Consider the following 18590-nt stretch of genomic DNA (forward strand, 5'->3'; position numbering starts at 1 on the left):
TAGGCAATATTTGTAATGTGACAGGCGGACAATGGTTGTAATGCTGAGCGCAATGTTAATTCATTAATTCACCTGGTCCCTGCAATCTTCCAGCCTCTGCTGCTATCCCTGCAATAAGACCCTTGGAAAGGACAAAGCTGCATAGCAACACTGGATGTTAACTGCAGAACTGGGACAGCTCTGAGGACAGGGACCTTGTTGCTCTTCTTAAAGGAATACCAGCACTGGCCAAGCTCAGTGGTGCTGCTTGGGGATAATAGTGTTTGCCAAGGAAAATGTGATCTATAACTGTGTTTCTCTGCTCACTCCTGGCTGACCCCATCTTTCCAACAGCACTGGCTGCCAATTCTTCCAGCTGATGGGGAAGGGAGCCTCAAATCAGTGTTGTGCTTGACACTCTGCTGACAGGGAGAAAAGAATGAACAATAATAATCACACCTAGCTCTTCTAGTATTGCTTTTCATTAGGAGAGCTCAAAGCCCTTTACAACTGAGGGCAATATCCTTATCCCCATTTTATAAATGGGGAGACTGAGGTACAGAGCAGGCATTGACTTGCCCAGGGTCACCCAGCAAAGCCATGGCAGAGCCAGGTATAACATTCAGGTCCCCTGAGTCCCAGTTCAGTGTTCTATCCACTAGGCCATATTGCCATACCCATTGTCTGCCTTCACCCGGTACAGAACCACACGTGTACGTTCCTCCAGAAATGCACACACCCTGATATACAGTTTGCTGTGCAGCTTTCCTCCATGCAAACCCCTTTCATTCTGAAACACTCCCATAGGCGCACACAGCTCTGGCAGCACTCCACAGCATGGAAAAGCCCTGTCGCTTTGGCAGCAGCCTTAGGACTGGTAGGGGGGGTTTGTTAATATTCAGCAGAAGGATTCCAAGTATCTCAGGGCACATGCGTCTCATTGGCTTTGATGCAGATCTAGCCGGCACAGTAACTCCTCACGCACATGCACAGAATGATGCAGCAAAGTCGAGGGCAGGATCTGCAAGGCTATGTCTACACTGGCAGGTTCTTGCTCAAGAATGGTCGTTCTTGCGCAAGAACCTGCAGAGCGTCCACACTGCCCGTCCGCTCTTGTGCAAGAAGGTTTACAGTACGGTGTCGGAAGACAGGGCTTCTTGCGCAAGAGCTATGCTCTTTTCTAACAAGTGTAAGCCCTCTTGCGCAAGAGGGCAGTGTGGACGCGCAGCAGGAGCGTCTTGCACAAGAAAGCCCTATGGCTAAAACGGCCCTCAGAGCTTTTTCACGCAAGAGAGCATCCACACTGCCATGGATGCTCTTGCGCAAAAGCACATGGCAGTGTGGACATGTTCTTGCACAAGAATCCTTGTGCAAGATGTTCTTGCGCAAGAACCTGCCAGTGTAGACATAGCCCAAGTGACTTCGTGTGTGAGCAACTCTTTTCAAGTTCAGTACCAAGGCCCCTTTGTGGTGTTTGAAAACCCATCCCAATCCCAAGTCTACCTACCTTGTTTGTTTTCACTGAAACAGTCACCTTCCCTGCAGCATTGTGATCGTGTTAAACCTTTCACCCTCTTGGGCTGTGTCTACACTGGCCGCGAGTATTTGCACAAGAACACTGACTTTGTAATGTACAAAATCAGTGCTTCTTGTGCAAATAGTCCAACGCTCCCGCTCAGGGATAAGCCCACTTGCACAAGTATTCTTGCGCAAGAGGGCCAGTGTAGACAGCCACGTTAATTTCTTGCGCAAGAAAGCCCGATGGCTAAAATGGCCATCGGAGCTTTCTTGCACAAGAGAGCGTCTACACTGGCACAGATGCTTTTGCGCAAAAGCAAATCTTTTGTGCAATGGCACATGCCAGTACAGACGCTCTCTTGCGCAAATACTTTTAACAGAAAAACTTTTCCGTTAAAAGTATTTGTGCAAAATCATGCCAGTCTAGATGCGGCCTTGGCGTCAGAAAGCAGACCACTGGGGATGTGCAGTAAGGCCCTGATTTATCTTCCATTGAAATCAACAAAAGACACCCACTGACTACAGTGCTTCAGTTTTGCAGCTCCCCAGGTTTTGGGGATGCTGTTCCAGAGGCCTCATGGTGCATCAGCTTCACTGGGGGGTCACAGTACCTGAGGAACTGGGGGTCACTGGGGTCACAGTAGCTGGATCTCCCCAGATAGCAATTGACTGATTCCAAATAAAAACCCCACTCATCTAACTGCCCAGCTCCAGTCCTTCTGGAAGACGAATGGGCCATATCCTTGGCTGATGGAAATCAGCATTGCTCAGTGGAGCTTCACACCAGTGGAGTATCTGCTGTGAATGGCCTACGAGGAGAGGCTGAGGGATTTGGGCTTATTTAGTAGCAGAAGAGAAGAGTGAGGGGGGATTTGATAGCAGCCTTCAACTCCCTGAAGGGAGTTTCTAAAGAGGCTGGAGAGTGTTCTCAGTGGTGACAGAACAAGGAGCAATGGTCTCAAGTTACAGTGAGGGAGGTCTAGGTTAGATATTAGGAGAAACCTAGGAGCATGGTGAAGTACCGGAATGGGTTCCCTAGGGAGGGGGTGGAATCTCCATCCCTAGAGGTTTTTAAGTCCCGGCTTGACAAAGCCCTGGCTGGGATGATTTAGTTGGGGTTGGTCCTGCTTTGGGCAGGGAGCTTTGGGCAGAGGGCTGGTCTCTTCCAGTCCTAGGATTCTATGATTAATTAAGCGTTAGGTTTTTTTCTATCTTCTCCTCCCCTGTGACGGGTTGCATCCAGTTCTGTTTTCCAGTGAGTTTTTGCCTTTTACCCTACTATGCTATTTGTCACAGACACAAATGGCTTCCTGTGGGCAAGCCATGAAGTTCTGATGGGATTAATCTATGGGCTTTTCATTGTATGGTACATGGCTGTTCATTCATTAATCTTTTCAATACTCCTGGGAGGAAGCTAGGAATCATTATTCCCATTTTACGTGTGGGGAAAACGAGTCACGAGGAGGCAAAGTGAATTTCCCACAGTCACTCACAGGTAGCAATGGGTTTAGAACTCAGCTGCTCCTCTCTTCTGTCTTCATTCCTCTGGCCTAACATTGCCTCTCAAAGAAATCACAAACCTCCCAATGCCTAGACCTTTACTTGGCCTCTTAACCAGCTGAGCCTCCGTTACTTCCCCCAAGGAAGACAGAAAGGCGAGAGGCAGCAGCCAGCTTACAGCTCCTCCCTCTTGGCTACAAAATGTGCTGGGCTTCAGGATCCATGCGCTTGGTTACAATGACTTTCTTCCTAGCGCTCCTGCTCAAAGCCTGTGGACGTGGGTTACTGTAGGCAGTGTAATCATTTTCCCCTAACATCTGTGCAATAAAAATTATTTGCACCAGCAGGGAAAATACTGTCTATGGCTACGTCTAGACTGGCATGATTTTCCACAAATGCTTTTAACAGAAAAGTTTTCCATTAAAAGCATTTGCGGAAAAGAGCATCTAGATTGGCACGAACACTTTTCAGCAAAAGCACTTTTCGCGATCGGGGCTTTTTTGTGCAAAACAAATCTCAACTGTCTACACTGGCCCTTTTGCACAAAGCTTTTGCGCAAAAGGACTTTTGCCCGAATGGGAGCAACATAGTATTTCCGCAAGAAACACTGATTTCTTACATGATTGTCAGTATTCTTGCGGAAATTCAAGCGGCCAGTGTAGACAGCTGGCAAGTTTGCAGAAAAGCTTGCCAATCTAGACACAGCCTATGAGTATTTTAAAAGGAAAAAAAAAACAGTTTTTGTCCAAAATTAAAGTTTTTGTTTCAGCCACATTTTTTCAGGTTTTTATCAAAAACCTGAACATTTTTTGTATTTTTCAGTTTCGGGGAGTTCTTCCTTTCTTTTTTTCTTAGTGAAAAAGGGGAGAATTAAGGGAAAGACAGAGAGGAAATAACAAAAAACAGAACAATGAACGTTTTTGAAGACTGAAAAACTATTCAGTTTTTTCAGTCCTCTCTCCCTCCCTTCACTCCCCCCAAAAAATAAACAAATTGAAAATTGCAAGGATATAATGCTGTCTCCACTGAAGTCAATGGCAAAAATCCCATTGACAATCATGGCAAAAATTTGTAAACAATGTCAAAGAACCAAGTACCCAGAGAATTTCACAATGTGAATGTTTTGCAAGCAGAGCAAATCTAGTATTTCCTGGGAAATGTTTATGCATTTCTAACACAAACTTCCCTTTTCCAAACAATGCATTGACAGGAGCCTTCAGCATCATTATCCGGAGTGCACAGTTGCTCATAGCAGGATGTTTCTACTGGGTTACTTTTCTGAGTGCAGTCCCTCAGCACACAAGATTAGCGCTTGTCCTGTCATTTGAAAGTTCTGCCGTTTAAACTATGTAGACTTTAACATTTTTAAGATTCATATTTAAAAGATAAAAATCTTCATAGAATCTATCCATCCATCCCTGTACACCCCCTTAGCTATCTGTCCCCATAACAATCTTTATCTATCTAATCCTCATATTTATATACCTTTTATTTATCAAATAATGACACAAACAGTGCATGTGGCTACATAGTGGCTGTGTCTACACTGGCCACTTATTCCGGAAAAGTGGCTGCTTTTCCGGAATAACTTGCCAGCTGTCTACACTGGCCCCTTGCTTTTCCGGAAAAGCACTGATGATCTACTGTAAAATCATCAGTGCTTTTCCGGAAAAACTATGCTGCTCCCGTTCGGGCAAAAGTCCTTTTCCGGAAAACTGTTCTGCGAAAATGACGATCGGGGCTTTTTTGTGGAAAAGCGCATCTACATTGGCACGGACGCTTTTCCGGAAAAAGTGCTTTTCCGGAAAAGCATCCTGCCAATGTAGACGCGCTTTTTCCGGAAATACTTATAACGGAAAACTTCCGTTTTAAGCATTTCCGGAAAAGGATGCCGGTGTAGACGTAGCCACACAGTATGGAAACAGTGAACAAATGCATTAAACATAGTACTGTGCCCAGCAAGAGATCTGCATTTAATCTGCACTGGGAGGCAAGCTGAACCCCTGATCAGCCCTAATCAAGGAAGACAAGAATAATCCAAGCCCCCAGAGGAATTATTTCAGCAGCATCTTTGGATAACCCATTAGACCCCCTCTCTTTGATTCAGATGCTGTGCCAGTCAAAAGATCATTTCCTGGGAGTGTTTTGCAGATGGCAGCAAAATTATGGGAGTGGGACAGCTGTTTTTTACCCTTGATAGGGGAAAATCTGAAAGGGACTAAACTCAGACAGGGAAACCAACTTTAATTTCACTCTGCTAAATGGCCCTCTGTTAAAATAACTGCATGTATCTAATAACAAATCCTCCTCCCCCCTCCCCAAGTAATGCTTCAATAAAATTGAATTGCAGGAATGGATAAATAATGCCTCCGTCAGCATTTAGCAAACAGCAATGCCACGCACAAAAAAAACAGAGCAGGGAAGGAAACATACAGACATTCTGATCTAGGTAGTTAATTATCTAAAGCAAAGAAATGCCATAGGATGAATGTACTTCCTGTCTGGAAAATCACAACAGGTTTTAAAGCAAAGGGGACAACTATATTTTTATTTGAAGTAAAAATAGTTTCTGAACTAGGAACGTAGTCACTACCTTTTACTAAGTATTTCAAATATGTGTCTCCCACGCACGCGCGAAAGTTCGTGGAAAGGGCAAAAATGAAAAGCGGGTATAGCCGAGCGAGAATTTAAAGAGGCTTTTGTGAAATACAGGGTTCCCGACAATACCTTCCCTTACAAACTACTCACATATATTAGCGAGCAGACCCCAAAGAAATAGCAAAAGCAGAAAAGATCGCTCCCGCAGTACGCACAACAGACAAACTAACTCTAATTTTAACAGACAACTTCGGGGCGCCGGAACCAACGATTACCAGCAGCCCCAGGAACAAAAATTGTGCTTCCGAAATCTCTTGATGTCGATTCCGCACGAAGTAAGGAAAGCCGCAGCCACCCCACTCCATGTGTCATACATGACAGAAGCCCTTTTTAACGAGTCGCTGGCGGCTCCGCCTCCCCAGTCTGTGTGTCAGACTTGAAAGTTACAGGGAGATGCTGGTTCGGCTCCCCTGAGGGACCGTGACATTATATCGCACAAGCACCCCGTTTAGGCCCGCCACGTCTCTTGCATGTATGTTACTGTGCGTCACTCATTAATCCTTAAAATACGCGCACCACAGCAGGCATGAGATGCAAATAAGCCGCATGGCATGTTGGGATTTCACCATAGATGACGCAGAGAGGAGCCGGAGGAGGGGCGGGGCCGGAGTGAGGGGGAGGAGGAGTCTTGCTGCAGCTCAAGACAAGGTAAAAAGCTTCCGCCAAACCCCAGGTGAGGGGCATGAAGGAGAAACTGGAGGGCTGGAAAAGGGAACACTTTAAAGGGGGCACCTGGATTTGAACCAGGGACCACTTGATCTGCAGTCAAATGCTCTCCCACTGAGCTATACTCCCCCACCCTGAGAAAGCCTGCTCACCCAGATGTAAGGGTGTGGAGCTGGGGAACAGCCTGCTGCGTGGCTCTATCTGTAGCACTTTTCTTTGGCTGCCCTCAGCCTCTCCCTTGCTCTGGGTCTTTTCCCCATTGCTCTATTCACTGGCTCTATTCACTGGCTCGCTCCTTTTTCCTTCCCTCCACTCCCTCTCTGGCGCCCTTCTTCACAGTCAGTGCCCTAGTTGGGGAGGGGGGGGGGACCACACGGCCCTGCACGGCTCTCCCCGCCCCCCCCCCCACCTTTCTGCCAACCGTCTCCCAGCGCCGACCCCCTCCCCATCCGAACTGAAACCGAATTGAGACCAGGTCTGACCGTACCTCGGGCCCCTCCCTTCACACCTCAGGCGGGGCAGCCGCAGACTAGGACCCCCGGGGCCAGGCGCTCCACATGGATCATGTCCCGGCTCCCTGCGGGGCCCACTGGCTGCTACCGGCCCCGCCCGGCCGTGGGGACCGCGCTGAATCGCGGTGGGGGAGCCTCGCTGTTTGGGGGAGGGGGCTGCCCGAGGTCACATGGGGAGGCTGAAGGGTTGCCATAGGAACACGCCAGCGGCTGTGGGGCATGCGCAGTCTATGACGGGAAACTGGCGCCGGTGCCCTCTCGGGATGTCGGAGGTCACGCACGCGCCTTCTGGGCTGGATTTGCTCGGAGTGCGCATGTGTCGTTTCCTGTCCCGCTGTGCCGGGGAGGCGCTGGTTGGCCGCGGCGGTGAGTGTTTCCGGGCGGCACCGGAAGGACGCTCCCGCAGGCGGCGAGTGGCGCAGAGCCGGCAGCAGCGCTGTAGCAGCGGCGGTTGAGGCGGGGGGGGTCCGCCCGCGGAACATGGGGCGATAGCAGGGGGGCACCGGTGAGTGCGGGCCCGTCCCTCGGCGGGGGACGAGGCTGCTCGCGGGGTTAAGGGCTCCCCCCCGCCCCGCGCCGGGGCAGGAGGCTCAGGGCTGCCCGCGCTCCCGGAGGCAGGGGTAGCGGTTGGGCCGTCACCAGATAGGCCTCTGTAGAAGAGGCAGCGGCGGGGGTGGGCAGGTGGGAGCCGTGGTGCCCCGCGTGTAACTGCGGAAATGTTTTCAGCCGCTACAGTTACTTACACGCATTTTAACATCCCTAGAGTCAGCCAATCCTGCCACCACACTTCATGTACACGAACCTGCAAGGTACCTCTCCTGGGAGATCCACCACTTCCAAAGAGGTCCTCTGACAAAACAAGGGATGTTCAAACGTCTGAGATTTTTCTAAATTAAAAAGCTGTAAAGAAAACTTTCAGTCTGTCTTTTTACGTGATTAAAGAAGCCAAAACAAATACTTTAAAAGATCCTTTGCAGATTACTTTTAAATTCTGTGTAGAGATTTCTTTGCTAAATATCTTTTCTTCCTGGAATTAGAAGCTGCAAGCACTCTGATGAACGATTCCTCAAGTTGTCTTGTTGCTGTAGATAAGTAATGTTGCATTTAGCATATTGGTGTGATAATGCTATTTAGTCAGTTGCAGTACCTATTAGTCAGGGACCAGTGGCATTAGTACATGCCATGGGGCCTAGTCCTGATGTGAAGGAAGGCTACTGTTTCAAAAATCTGTACTCAGCTGCTCTCTACTCCAATACCCACTAGCCCTGTATCTAAAAATGAAGATTTGACATAAGTATAAGCTTCTCCCTTGAGGATCCTGAGAATAACTTGCCATTTGAGAAGACAAGAAATATTAGGTTCACGATTGCTGTTTAAAGTAAAGCTTTGTATTCAATGCCCAGAAAATTGCATTTGATCATTTTAATAAGGACAAAAGATGCTTGTGTTGTGGTGAGTACTGTTTGCTGAAATTTGTTTCATTTTGATTTGCATTTGATAAGGTAGGTGACATGCAAAATAGCTGGTGTCATGAGAATGAGAAGTATGTAGAACAGGAGGAGGGAAGTCAAGGTTAACACTGGCTATTTGCTTACAGGGAGCTTTTGGAAAATGGCCTCTCCATTCGCTGGGCCCACAGCAGTTGCTGATGTAATTAAAGAACTAGATACTCAGATAGCTGTAAGTAAATTGCTTGAGCTTGCCATGAATTGGCATGTAGAACTTGAGGTTAAAACCTGTGCATCCACATTTGCTTTGTTTTCTGATGCCTTGATTATACCCAAAGGTTAAAATTAGAAGTGAGAGTAAACATTACTCTGCATTAATATAGTGCTTTTTGCCCAAGGATTTCAAAGCATTTCACGCATCATCTTCTGATGCCTCCATGGTAGGTAAGATTTCCTACTTTGTGGTTTTGTAAACTGAAGTGCACAGGGTTAAGTGACTGGCCCAAGATCATCAGCAAGCTAGTGGCAAAAGTAAGAATAGTACACTGGAGTCCTCTCTTCTGCTTCTTGAGCTATGCTCCAGAAAACAGGACCTCGCTCCAGAGTTGCCAACTAAGAGCTTACAGGGCTCTGTATGACTGAAGAACATCCCAAGGCATGAATGTAGAGACTTTTCATCATTTTCAGATCTGTTCACATTGGGCTAAAATTGCTATCAGAGCTACGTGAAGTTACTTGCATTTATATTTCTTTTTAAAAAGAAAAATGTATGTAATATGTTTGCAGCAGTGCATGACTTTGAGCATTGGAATGAAACACTAAATATCCACTGTCTTAAGCATTCTTGTGTGATTATTTTTCAAGAGTGACTTTTCTGTGTGAATTATTACAAACTAACAAAAAATCAAATGCTGTTATAGGGGAAAATCACGTTTTCTACAAAAAAGTAGAAAATATTATTTCCCTTGGTTTTTATGTAAATGTTCTGTGTGTTTTTTTTTTTCCTGGTACCTGTAGCTAGTTTTCAGCTTGCATCATTTGTGTCACTGTGAACAAAGAAATTTCCAAAGAGTGCTGTTTTGTAGAAAAGTTTAAGGAAAACTGCAGTAAAGAGTATTTGAGACCCCAAAATCTAATTATGGAAAATAAATTGCTTAAAACAAAAGTCAGAAATACAAAAATTGTCATAACATCCATTTTATGTTCCAAAACAGAAAATGCAGTTGTCTCAATTATGTAGGCAATAAGATTTTTCAGAGTTAATACAGACTGTTATTAAAGTTTCCACTTAAATCATTTCACAGCTTAATGTATGTGATTTAAAATAGTGAGATGCATTTTCTATGTAACAACCTACTTTTTGGTTTGAAGTAGTAGCAAAATTTCAGCTACCATTGACAACTCCATTCATTGAACTGAGATAGAATGATGAAAGACTTGTAAAAGCATGTGAAACCTCTTAATTCAAGCAATTTAATAAATATTTGTATATTCTAATCACTGCAGTTTTCCTTGACCATTTTGGGTGATAATTGAAGAACACAGGTTTGAAGAGAGCAGTGCTAAAGGTTGAACCTCTGTAGGCTGGCACTCTGGTACAACAACATCCATGGTCTAACATGATTTTAGTTAGCCGAATGTCCACTTATGGGTGTGGACAAGTTTCCCACAATTCATACTTTTTTTTTTTTTTTACAGCCACCAGTCCTGGCTGTCAGTGTTCTATGCTGTTGTTTAGCTCTAATTTACCCCCAAATATCTTCTAAGAGCCCAGTAACCAGTGGAAGTGTTGGTAATGCTGCTAGACAATATTGATCTCCCATGGTTTGGCAAATTCTCTGGTTTGGCACTGGTCAGGTCCAGAGGGTGCTGGACTAGAGAGGTTCAACATGTATTATGGAGTTGTGGGCCACAGATTTGACTACAAGAAAGTCCAAAGTGGTGGGTTAAGGGTAAGTAGTATGCTAGTAGTCTGAGCCTAATTACTAATCTAGGTTGCCAGTTCTAATTCAGTCCAAAAGTAATCAAAGTGTCTAGTGGCCTATGACATGAGTTAGTCCAAGAACCTTATTGCTAATCTGGAAAGAGCAGGCTGTTAGGTATATGAAATTAGTAAATCCAGGCCTTTGCTTGACAGTCTACCAAATTCCATATTGTGCAGCTGAAAACCTGAATTGAAATGAGGAATCAGATATATAAATCAAAGGAATTTGAGGCAGAGGTGGATTTTCTACTGTCCTGTCACTTTTGGAGGCCTGACTTAATGCTGACAAGGTCTATAGGTGAAATTGAATTTCAGGGCTTAGGCCAATCTTCAATATATTCTCATTACAAACTGTCATACTACTGGAAATATCTTGGTTTGGGAATAATTACTGGTGAGACTTGAAATGCCTTGTTGGTGTTGTGTGGCAAATGCTAGAACAGTGCCTTCCTGTTCTGTACCTGGCTGTAGACAGTGCAGCTACATGAGGAATTGTACTCCGCTTTTCCCTCTTCCCAAGATGTCTGAAATGTAAAAATGCAGTCTTTGTATTATTAGGACCTACATACTCCAGTTCTAGACCAGGTCCCTTTGTGCTAGGCACTGTACAAACACAGAACAAAAAGACCGTTCCTAAGCTAGACCTCAGGAGGTGATGTCATTGATCTGCCAGTTAGAAGTAAGTGTGGAGGCCTAACGCTGCCACCAAAGAGGCACAAGTAAGAGAAGAGGGAAAAAACCTTTTTCTTGTCTGTAGGATTCAGTCACTGATGGAATTTTGGTGTCGGACTGGAAAAAGGAATGCAATGTTCTTAGGATGTTATCCGGCTGGCTCAGACTTTATATTCCTCATCAGTTCTCTATTCAGTGAACTCTGTGCAACCGTAATGCCTTCCATTAAAGTTTTGTTTTTAATATGTTTTTTAAATCTTTTCTTTTTTTCACCCTTGTCCTTCCTCCCCTCTATGGTGAGAAATATCAGATTAAGTTGCAAACCTCTCTTGATGCTGCCTTTTAGGGAGTGGGATCCAATTGCTAAATATACATCTTTACCCCACTTTTAACTTTGACATTCCTTTCCTTCTTCAGCTGATTGGTCTTGGTCCTCACAACCCCAAAAAGAAGCAGGACCTTGATAAACTGTATGATTTGAAGACAAAAGCCCAGCAGATTATGAACCAGTTTGGCCCATCTACCTTGATCAACCTATCCAGTTTCTCCTCAATAAAGCCAGAACCAGCCAGCACGCCACCACAAAGCTCCATGGCAAACAGCACCACCGTGGTAAAAATGCCAGGGACTCCTAGTGGAGGGGGACGCCTCAGTCCTGAAAGCAACCAGGTAATATCACTTGCAATCTTGGACTAGCAAGGAGTTGTTCTGACCCTCTCATCGTTTGATGTCTCTCCTTTAAATGGCCTAGAAACATTTTACATTAATTAATCTGATCAGCAGAGTACCCAAAGTTCACTCAACACTACACGGTTATCCAGTTCCTGCCCCTTTTGAGCTTACAATGTGAATTAGTCACAGATGCTACAGATCAGCTGCAGATTGCTTCCAGTCTCCTAGTGATATATATTAGGGAGAGATCAGAAAATCCTATTCAATCTGTGGCTTGTATGAAAAACAAAATATTAATTACAATGAAAATCTGCCTTCTGATGCTATAGGTCATCACAACAAGTGTAGGGTAATGTGCTGGATTCCCTTCCCTGAAATAGGTGTGAACAGGTTTAAACTGACCTTTCGACTAGTCTGATTGCTGGTTCCATCCTTAACCAATTAACCATTTAATCGATAAGCTGGTGCTTATTGGTTAATGGTATCAGTTAAACTTGGCTGGTAGCGAAGCCTCCTCCCCAGTAGCTTGGAGGACAAGCGCTGCAGGTTCTGCTACTGAGCAGGCAGGAGCTGGCAGCCTGGCTCCTGGGGAGGCTTCGCGTCCACAGCGCGTGTAACCACTAAGATTTTTAGCAGATACGTGGTTACCATATTAAATGACTTGTAACCTCCCTACTGTGTATGTAGGTAACTTATACCCCCTAGGACAATGAGGAAGCTGCACCACAAAAAGCTGCTATTTTATGCATATATTGCAACATTTGTTTTCAGTTTTTAACACATGTAAAATGAATGTAATATTTTGATGCCAGTAGGCATCCGTGTTCTGAATAAAGGAAGATCTCTTATTTCAGTCTTCTCCAGCACCTTGCCTTCTCCTGCAGAAATACCCCCACCCCATGCAGTTCCACTCTTGTAGCAATGCTGGGGTGTCTTTTGCTCAGCTTCTGAAGAACCAGAAAGAGAAGTGGAGATGGAGAGAAGGCCATGCTCCCCTGGAAGGGAGGTGGGATTGGGAAAAGAGGGCTTACCAGCACAATCATGTCTGAACTCTATAGCTTTCCTGGAATCACGGGTTCAGATCCCAGTTGCTTTGAGTTAGCCTGTCATTGTACCCTGGGAAACCAACCGAATGCTCCATAGTTGTGTGTAGATTTTCTGATACTTTTTACACTGAGGCTTTGTGCACATTCAGCTTCTTGGCACTTCTAAAAAGAGAAAGGGTTTGCCTCAATGTCACTGAACTTAATGTGTCGAAACAACGAGAAGTCCTGTGGCACCTTATAGACTAACAGATTTATTGGAGCATAAGCTTTCATGGGCAAAGACCCACTTCGTCAGATGCGTCAAGTTTCTCTTGTAAGATTTTGGGAATGGGTAATACCTTGCCTATATATCCTTCAACTGTCAACCTGCTGCTGGTGCTCAGTAACTAATAAAATCTCCACTCCATCCCTAACATGTTCTATGCTAATTGACTGCTGTCCTTTGCCCAGAAGTGTTTGCAATTCAGTGATATTCTGTGTATCTTATTTGAAGCACTTCTGAATGACAGCCATAGAAATGTAAAATACTGTTTTGCCCATAATATAACCCTGCAGTTACTGAACTTTTTGCACATGCAATACACCTTTAAAAGTTCTCATTATGCAGTTGGTTTCTCTTGCCAGCACACTGTTGCTTTATTAAACATTATTTTGGTATGAAAGAGTTAGTAGCAAATGTTGACTCATGAAAAGACAGCCTGTTTTATTATTTTCTCCCATTGGTCATTGCTTTGTTTGCAGCTGCCAAATAGGTTTGAGTTTCTACATATTGCCCACTGCTTATCTGTGCAGTTATTGGGATTATGCTTTGTTAATACAGTGTATAGCCTGGACCTTTGATTACAGTTGTGGGGGGAAGGTTGCTGCTGGCTGTGTATTGCCAGATTGCCAATGCAGTGTGGAAAAGCCTTCCCTTTTTCCCTCAGGTTTTAACCAAGAAGAAGTTGCAGGATCTGGTGAGAGAGGTGGATCCCAATGAGCAGTTGGATGAGGATGTGGAGGAGGTAGGCCATGATTGACAACCTGTGCTAGTAAAATGACAGACATGGAGACCTAATCCAGAGCTGTCATATGCACCTGTAGCCCTTCACTCGATACAGGAGGGTTGGTTCATATTATTGTGCTGTTGCATAAGCTCGGATCCGCATCAGACATGGTACTGATGCTCTGTGATCTCTTGCTGGTGACTCTCACAGACGCCTGTGGGGATTTTCTGTGCAGTATGGTCACACTGAGTTCAGCAAGCAGTGGCTTCTGTGGGCTGAATATCATAGTGGTCGCTGCGTTGTTTGTAACAGTCATGGAAAAAGGATATTCATGGGTTTGAGATGCTCATATCTTCATCCCCTCCCCCAGATGCTGTTGCAGATTGCCGATGATTTCATTGAGAGCGTGGTGACAGCAGCATGCCAGCTAGCCCGGCATCGCAAGTCAAACACTCTGGAAGTGAAGGATGTCCAGCTGCATCTCGGTAAAAGATTCATAGGTTGTCAGCATGAGATCTGTATCTCCTCAGTGAGGAGACAGACTGAGGGGTAGAAGTACCTGAAAACGGATAATCCCCATTAGACCCTGGGGTAGTGGATTGAGTACATGTTACACAAGCCAGGACATTGAGGGAAATAGTCTAACCAAAATGTGTGGAAGCAGAGACATAGAGCCTGTGAATGAACTTGAGCCTACCCTGGCTGTCTAAGCACCATTTCTTAATAGATCTGCTGGGCATCCAGTTAAATGTTGTTAGATTTTTCTTCCTCCAAATTCTCCTATTCCTGAGCATTGGCATGTCATTTTGTACCCATTCTGTAACTTGGATCGTGAGGTCTCTAGTGTGGGGCAGTTTATAATAGGTGTATATTTGGTGTTAGCACAGTACAAATAATAAATAACCTTTAAGAGCCCTAGTCACAGGAGTCCAGATTTCCGAGCACCCCTACTTCTCTCTATATATCCACTGCTTTGACCCGGGAGGGATCCTGTGAACAGTTCTTATTGTCCTGGCACATCAAGGGCTTCCCTGGGTAGAGCATTCTGCAGTGATTCGTGCTTTCTGTTCCAGAGCGCCAGTGGAACATGTGGATCCCAGGGTTTGGTTCTGAAGAAATCCGGCCATACAAAAAAGCCTGCACTACAGAAGCTCACAAACAGGTGAGGAGCCCTTCGTGAATTCAGTAATAGCCAAATGCAGAGGAGTCAATACTAGCAGAGTGCTTGTCCGACTCCCAGCACACACACTGGTGCTGCTCTTGTTCATCTCCACTCTTGCATTCTTTTCCAAGGAAGAATGGAACCCTGATGAGACTGTGGCACTTGTATGTTCCCAGTGCTGCAGCAATCTAAGCCAGGAACGTTCCTGACTTCCAGCAGAGTCTCGCTTCAAATGCCGTTATTGGGAATCACAGTATGAGAGACTGCTAGTTTGTAATGCTGGCTCCATGCACAGCGGAACTTGTGCAGAGCAATTCTTACCTCACCTCTGATGCTCCAAGGGGGAGCCCAAAACAACCCTTTGCCCACAGGCAATTAAGTGGTCACCCGATTCAGGAGCCAAAACACAACACTGGTCATGGTTGTGTTTTTACAGTCAGTTATGCATGGAGCCAGCAAATGTCGATAGCTGGAAAGCTCTCACTCCAGAATAGTTTAAAAATCCATGTTAAGTGAAGGGAATCCCTGTCTGCAGAACCGCAGGAGTACAGGGATGCTGTTTGATATTGCGATTAGGGCTGTAAGTCTTGCTTTTTGTTAAACGCTGCATTAAAATGTGTGATGGCTGGCTCTGTCGGCTATTGGCAGCAGCCCTGCATGTGTACATCAGTGACACAAGTCTTACTGAGCTACTGCAGGCAGCTGCAGGGTCCCTCCCACTGGAAATACAATTACTGCACAACATGACCGCAAATGACTTGGCATTGTATATGGGACAGCTGAACATTGTTCCCTCATCTACCTTAAATTTCTCATTAGGGTTCCTCTTGAAGAGCACTTGTGCTTGTCCTGGAATTTCAGCTGCTGGTTACTGTACTGTAGTGGTTTCTGTCTTGCTCCTAGTTTGGCAGTTGCTGAGGTTTTTAAGTCAAAGTTCAAAGTTGGGAATAAAAATCTCCTCCCATGAAACACTCCAGCATGGTAATATGACAGCTCCATTCCTGAGGATAAAATGGTGTGTGGGTGCAGACACAGGGCCTTAAAATAGATTTTGATTCAGTGCACAGTGCAAGTAAAATATTAAACTGTGCTAGTTGACTGAGTGAAATTCGTATTAAGGTAGAATCACCAAACCAAAATGGCTACTCAAGACAGAATTCCTCCCAAGGAGAGAAGCACAAACTCCGACATTTTCTTTCTTTCTGGCTATGGATCTAATCATGCTAATGTTAAAATAGAAATCATGTTTAAACACAGATCTAGCTAAGTCATGGTAGAACACTGACTACAGACATGTGAAAACCTTAGTAGGCTCTAGACTAAAACACATCTCAGCATGGCTTATGGTGTGGCCCTTCCCACAAGTTAGATAAACCAAGTTACAAATGGATTTAGCTAGAACCCAGCCTAACTGTTGAAATATGGTTCCCAAACTGCTTAAAGGCCAATGTGTGTGTCTGTAGTTCTTGATATATCACCGCTGTTCAGCATATGGTACTGCACAAGCAACCTTTTGTGGGCCCTATTTCTTTAGTCTCATTGGCCTCATATGGCCACATTCCAGGCTTGATTTGCAAATAATTATTTCACAGATTCAGTTCTCTGTATTTTCATTTTTGTTTCAGAGGATGGCACTGATCCGCAAAACAACCAAGAAATAACCCCTAGGAATAGCAAGGAGAGAATGGTGCATTTTGGGATATCTGCCTCTAAGCTGAAGCTTCCATGATACCATCGATGGGATATTTTTTTTAATGCTTTACAGAGAAGCATATATTTTTTATTAACAGTGCAGCAATATCTATGACTTTGAGGAGATCGGCCAAAAACCATTATATGCTCACCTTCCCCAGCCCCCCAACAGAGTGCATTGTATCTTGAAACAAAGATTTTGTGACCTTTAAAGTGGTTTATTGTATAAGTGATTGTCCAAGGAACAGAGCATTTTGGTCTTGTTTGGGACAGTATTAGAAGCATCTGTAGAGGTTTTTCGTTTTCCTCCTTCCCACCTGCCAGTTCCAGTTCTTTGTAATGTCAATGTTTATATAAATACTTGCATTTTGTTTTACATTAATAAAGAAATTATTAATCTAAAATCAGGGCACAGTCTTGTGCTTCTGCTCTGAATGTGTGTGCAGCATCTCATTTAAAAGTACAGGCATCAGGAGAGAGCTGCTGCTTGTTGTAGAGATGTTTAAAGGACATACCAGGTTTTGGCTCAAAACAAAGGGGAAAATTAAGATTGCTCTTATGCTGGTAATGGGATAGTACAGAGTAGCCAGTTGAAATCTGGCCTAGGTGGGTAGTGATAACAAGTCCTACTGTCTCTTAGCTGTTTGGCCTATGTGAAATAAGCTAATGGTATCTGTCCGGTTCCTAGTGCACAAAGTTTCACATTAAGACCAACTGGAGCCCAAGCTGACAACTGCAGATGAGATGTCAAGGACTTGGTGGGTCATGGAGACCAGACTTCCCTCTCTGTCTCCCTGCAGTTCAGGGATGGTGGGATGGAAGCATGTGCCAAATGAAAATCTGGTCTCCAGGACTGTCAGCTAACATGCTTCACAAGCACATAACTCATTTTCAAACTGTTCAGAAAATAAATTGAAGCGGAAGCCCCAAATTTGCCCCTAGTAACTACAGCTAATCAGGTGGGAAAGATTCTTCAAATTGCAAACATGAAAAGGGTGGGGAGCATTCCTAAGTCTGTACCTACTGGCTACGTCTATACTAGCAGGATTTTCCGCAAATGCTTTTAATGGAAAAGTTTTTCCGTTAAAAACATTTGCGGAAAAGAACGTCTAGATTGGAACGGACGCTTTTCTGCAAAAAGTGTTTTTGCGGAAAAGCGTCCGTGCCAATCTAGACGCGGTTTTGCGCAAGAAAGCCCCGATCGCCATTTTCGCCATCGGGGCTTTTTTGCACAAAACAGTTTTCAGCTGTCAACGCTGGCCCTTTTGTGCAAAAGCATTTCTGGAAAAGGGCTTTTGCCCGAACAGGAATGTCAAAGTATTTGCGCAAGAAGCACTGATTTCGGACAGTAGAACGTCAGTGCTTTTGCGCAAAATCAAGCAGCTAGTGTAGACAGCTGGCAAGTTTTTCCGCAAAAGCAGCTTCTTTTGCGGAAATACTAGCCAGTCTAGACACAGCCACTGTGTTTTGAGTCATCAGGACTGAAATCGAAAGCTGCCTCCAAAGGCTTTGTAATAAATGCATAGCCCTAAAATAGGTCATCAGCTTTCCAAACTAAAGGCTGCACCACAGATACAGTCCAGACTCTCATCTGGTGTGTCCATTGGCCAAAAACAATATTCAAATGTAAACTTGAACAAGACACGTTTATTGCAGTGAGAGAGAGGGTTTTAAAGGAGTCCTACAGAGATTGGTTAACCTGGGCGGGAAAGGGCAGGTTTGACTGTGCTAGTGACTGAACTCTTACTGACCACGTAGGTAGTGTCTAGATGTTCCAAATTGCCATGCTGAGACCTGACATGGTCCTTCCAAAATGGGGATTCACACCTGTAAGTTTGAAGGTTGTCCGTTCTCTGTGCCTAGCTAATAACTGCTCTTTTAGGGGCCAGTTGTAGTGATTGTTTATGATGTGGTTTAGATCAGTGGCTCCCAAACTTTACTGGTGCATGGACCACTCTCTTTAAAAAAAATTAAGTGAATAGATGGTATATCAAGTTTGGATACCACTGGTAGTACCCATACCACAGTCTAGTCTGGAACTAGATGGAGACCTGCTCAATTCATTTCTTCTAGTCACCTACAAAGCCAACAGATC

The 18590-nt window shown here is 44.7% G+C and overlaps 1 protein-coding gene, 1 long non-coding RNA gene and 2 other non-coding genes across 6 annotated transcripts; 1 reads left to right on the forward strand and 3 right to left on the reverse strand.

Annotated features, from left to right (window-relative positions):
- Positions 1 to 35: 35 nt before the first annotated feature.
- LOC142819949 (uncharacterized) lies at positions 36 to 7197 on the reverse strand. Its single transcript, XR_012897634.1, has 2 exons — positions 6809 to 7197; positions 36 to 398 (listed from the first exon to the last, which is right to left on the reverse strand). It is a non-coding gene; the product is annotated as an uncharacterized LOC142819949 (long non-coding RNA).
- On the reverse strand, positions 5847 to 5987 carry LOC112546864 (U11 spliceosomal RNA). The gene has a single exon (XR_003090578.2). It is a non-coding gene; the product is annotated as a U11 spliceosomal RNA (small nuclear RNA).
- On the forward strand, positions 6280 to 16902 carry TAF12 (TATA-box binding protein associated factor 12). 3 transcript variants are annotated; one of them, XM_075908961.1, is made up of 7 exons: positions 7224 to 7338; positions 8431 to 8513; positions 11355 to 11606; positions 13582 to 13659; positions 14012 to 14126; positions 14715 to 14803; positions 16429 to 16902. In XM_075908961.1, exons 2-7 carry the CDS (start codon positions 8445 to 8447, stop codon positions 16462 to 16464), a joined length of 639 nt encoding a protein of 212 aa, XP_075765076.1. In that variant the 5' UTR covers positions 7224 to 7338; positions 8431 to 8444; the 3' UTR covers positions 16465 to 16902. The 3 variants fall into 3 exon arrangements, with proteins under 3 accessions (XP_014431985.1, XP_075765078.1, XP_075765076.1); XM_014576499.3 differs by lacking the exons at positions 7224 to 7338; positions 8431 to 8513 and adding an exon at positions 6280 to 6303; XM_075908963.1 differs by lacking the exon at positions 8431 to 8513 and having other exon boundaries at positions 7199 to 7338.
- TRNAC-GCA (transfer RNA cysteine (anticodon GCA)) lies at positions 6379 to 6450 on the reverse strand. The gene has a single exon. It is a non-coding gene; the product is annotated as a tRNA-Cys (tRNA).
- Positions 16903 to 18590: the final 1688 nt, after the last annotated feature.

The sequence above is a fragment of the Pelodiscus sinensis genome, chromosome 25 (genome assembly GCF_049634645.1).
Source record: "Pelodiscus sinensis isolate JC-2024 chromosome 25, ASM4963464v1, whole genome shotgun sequence".
Taxonomy (NCBI): Eukaryota; Metazoa; Chordata; order Testudines; family Trionychidae; genus Pelodiscus; species Pelodiscus sinensis.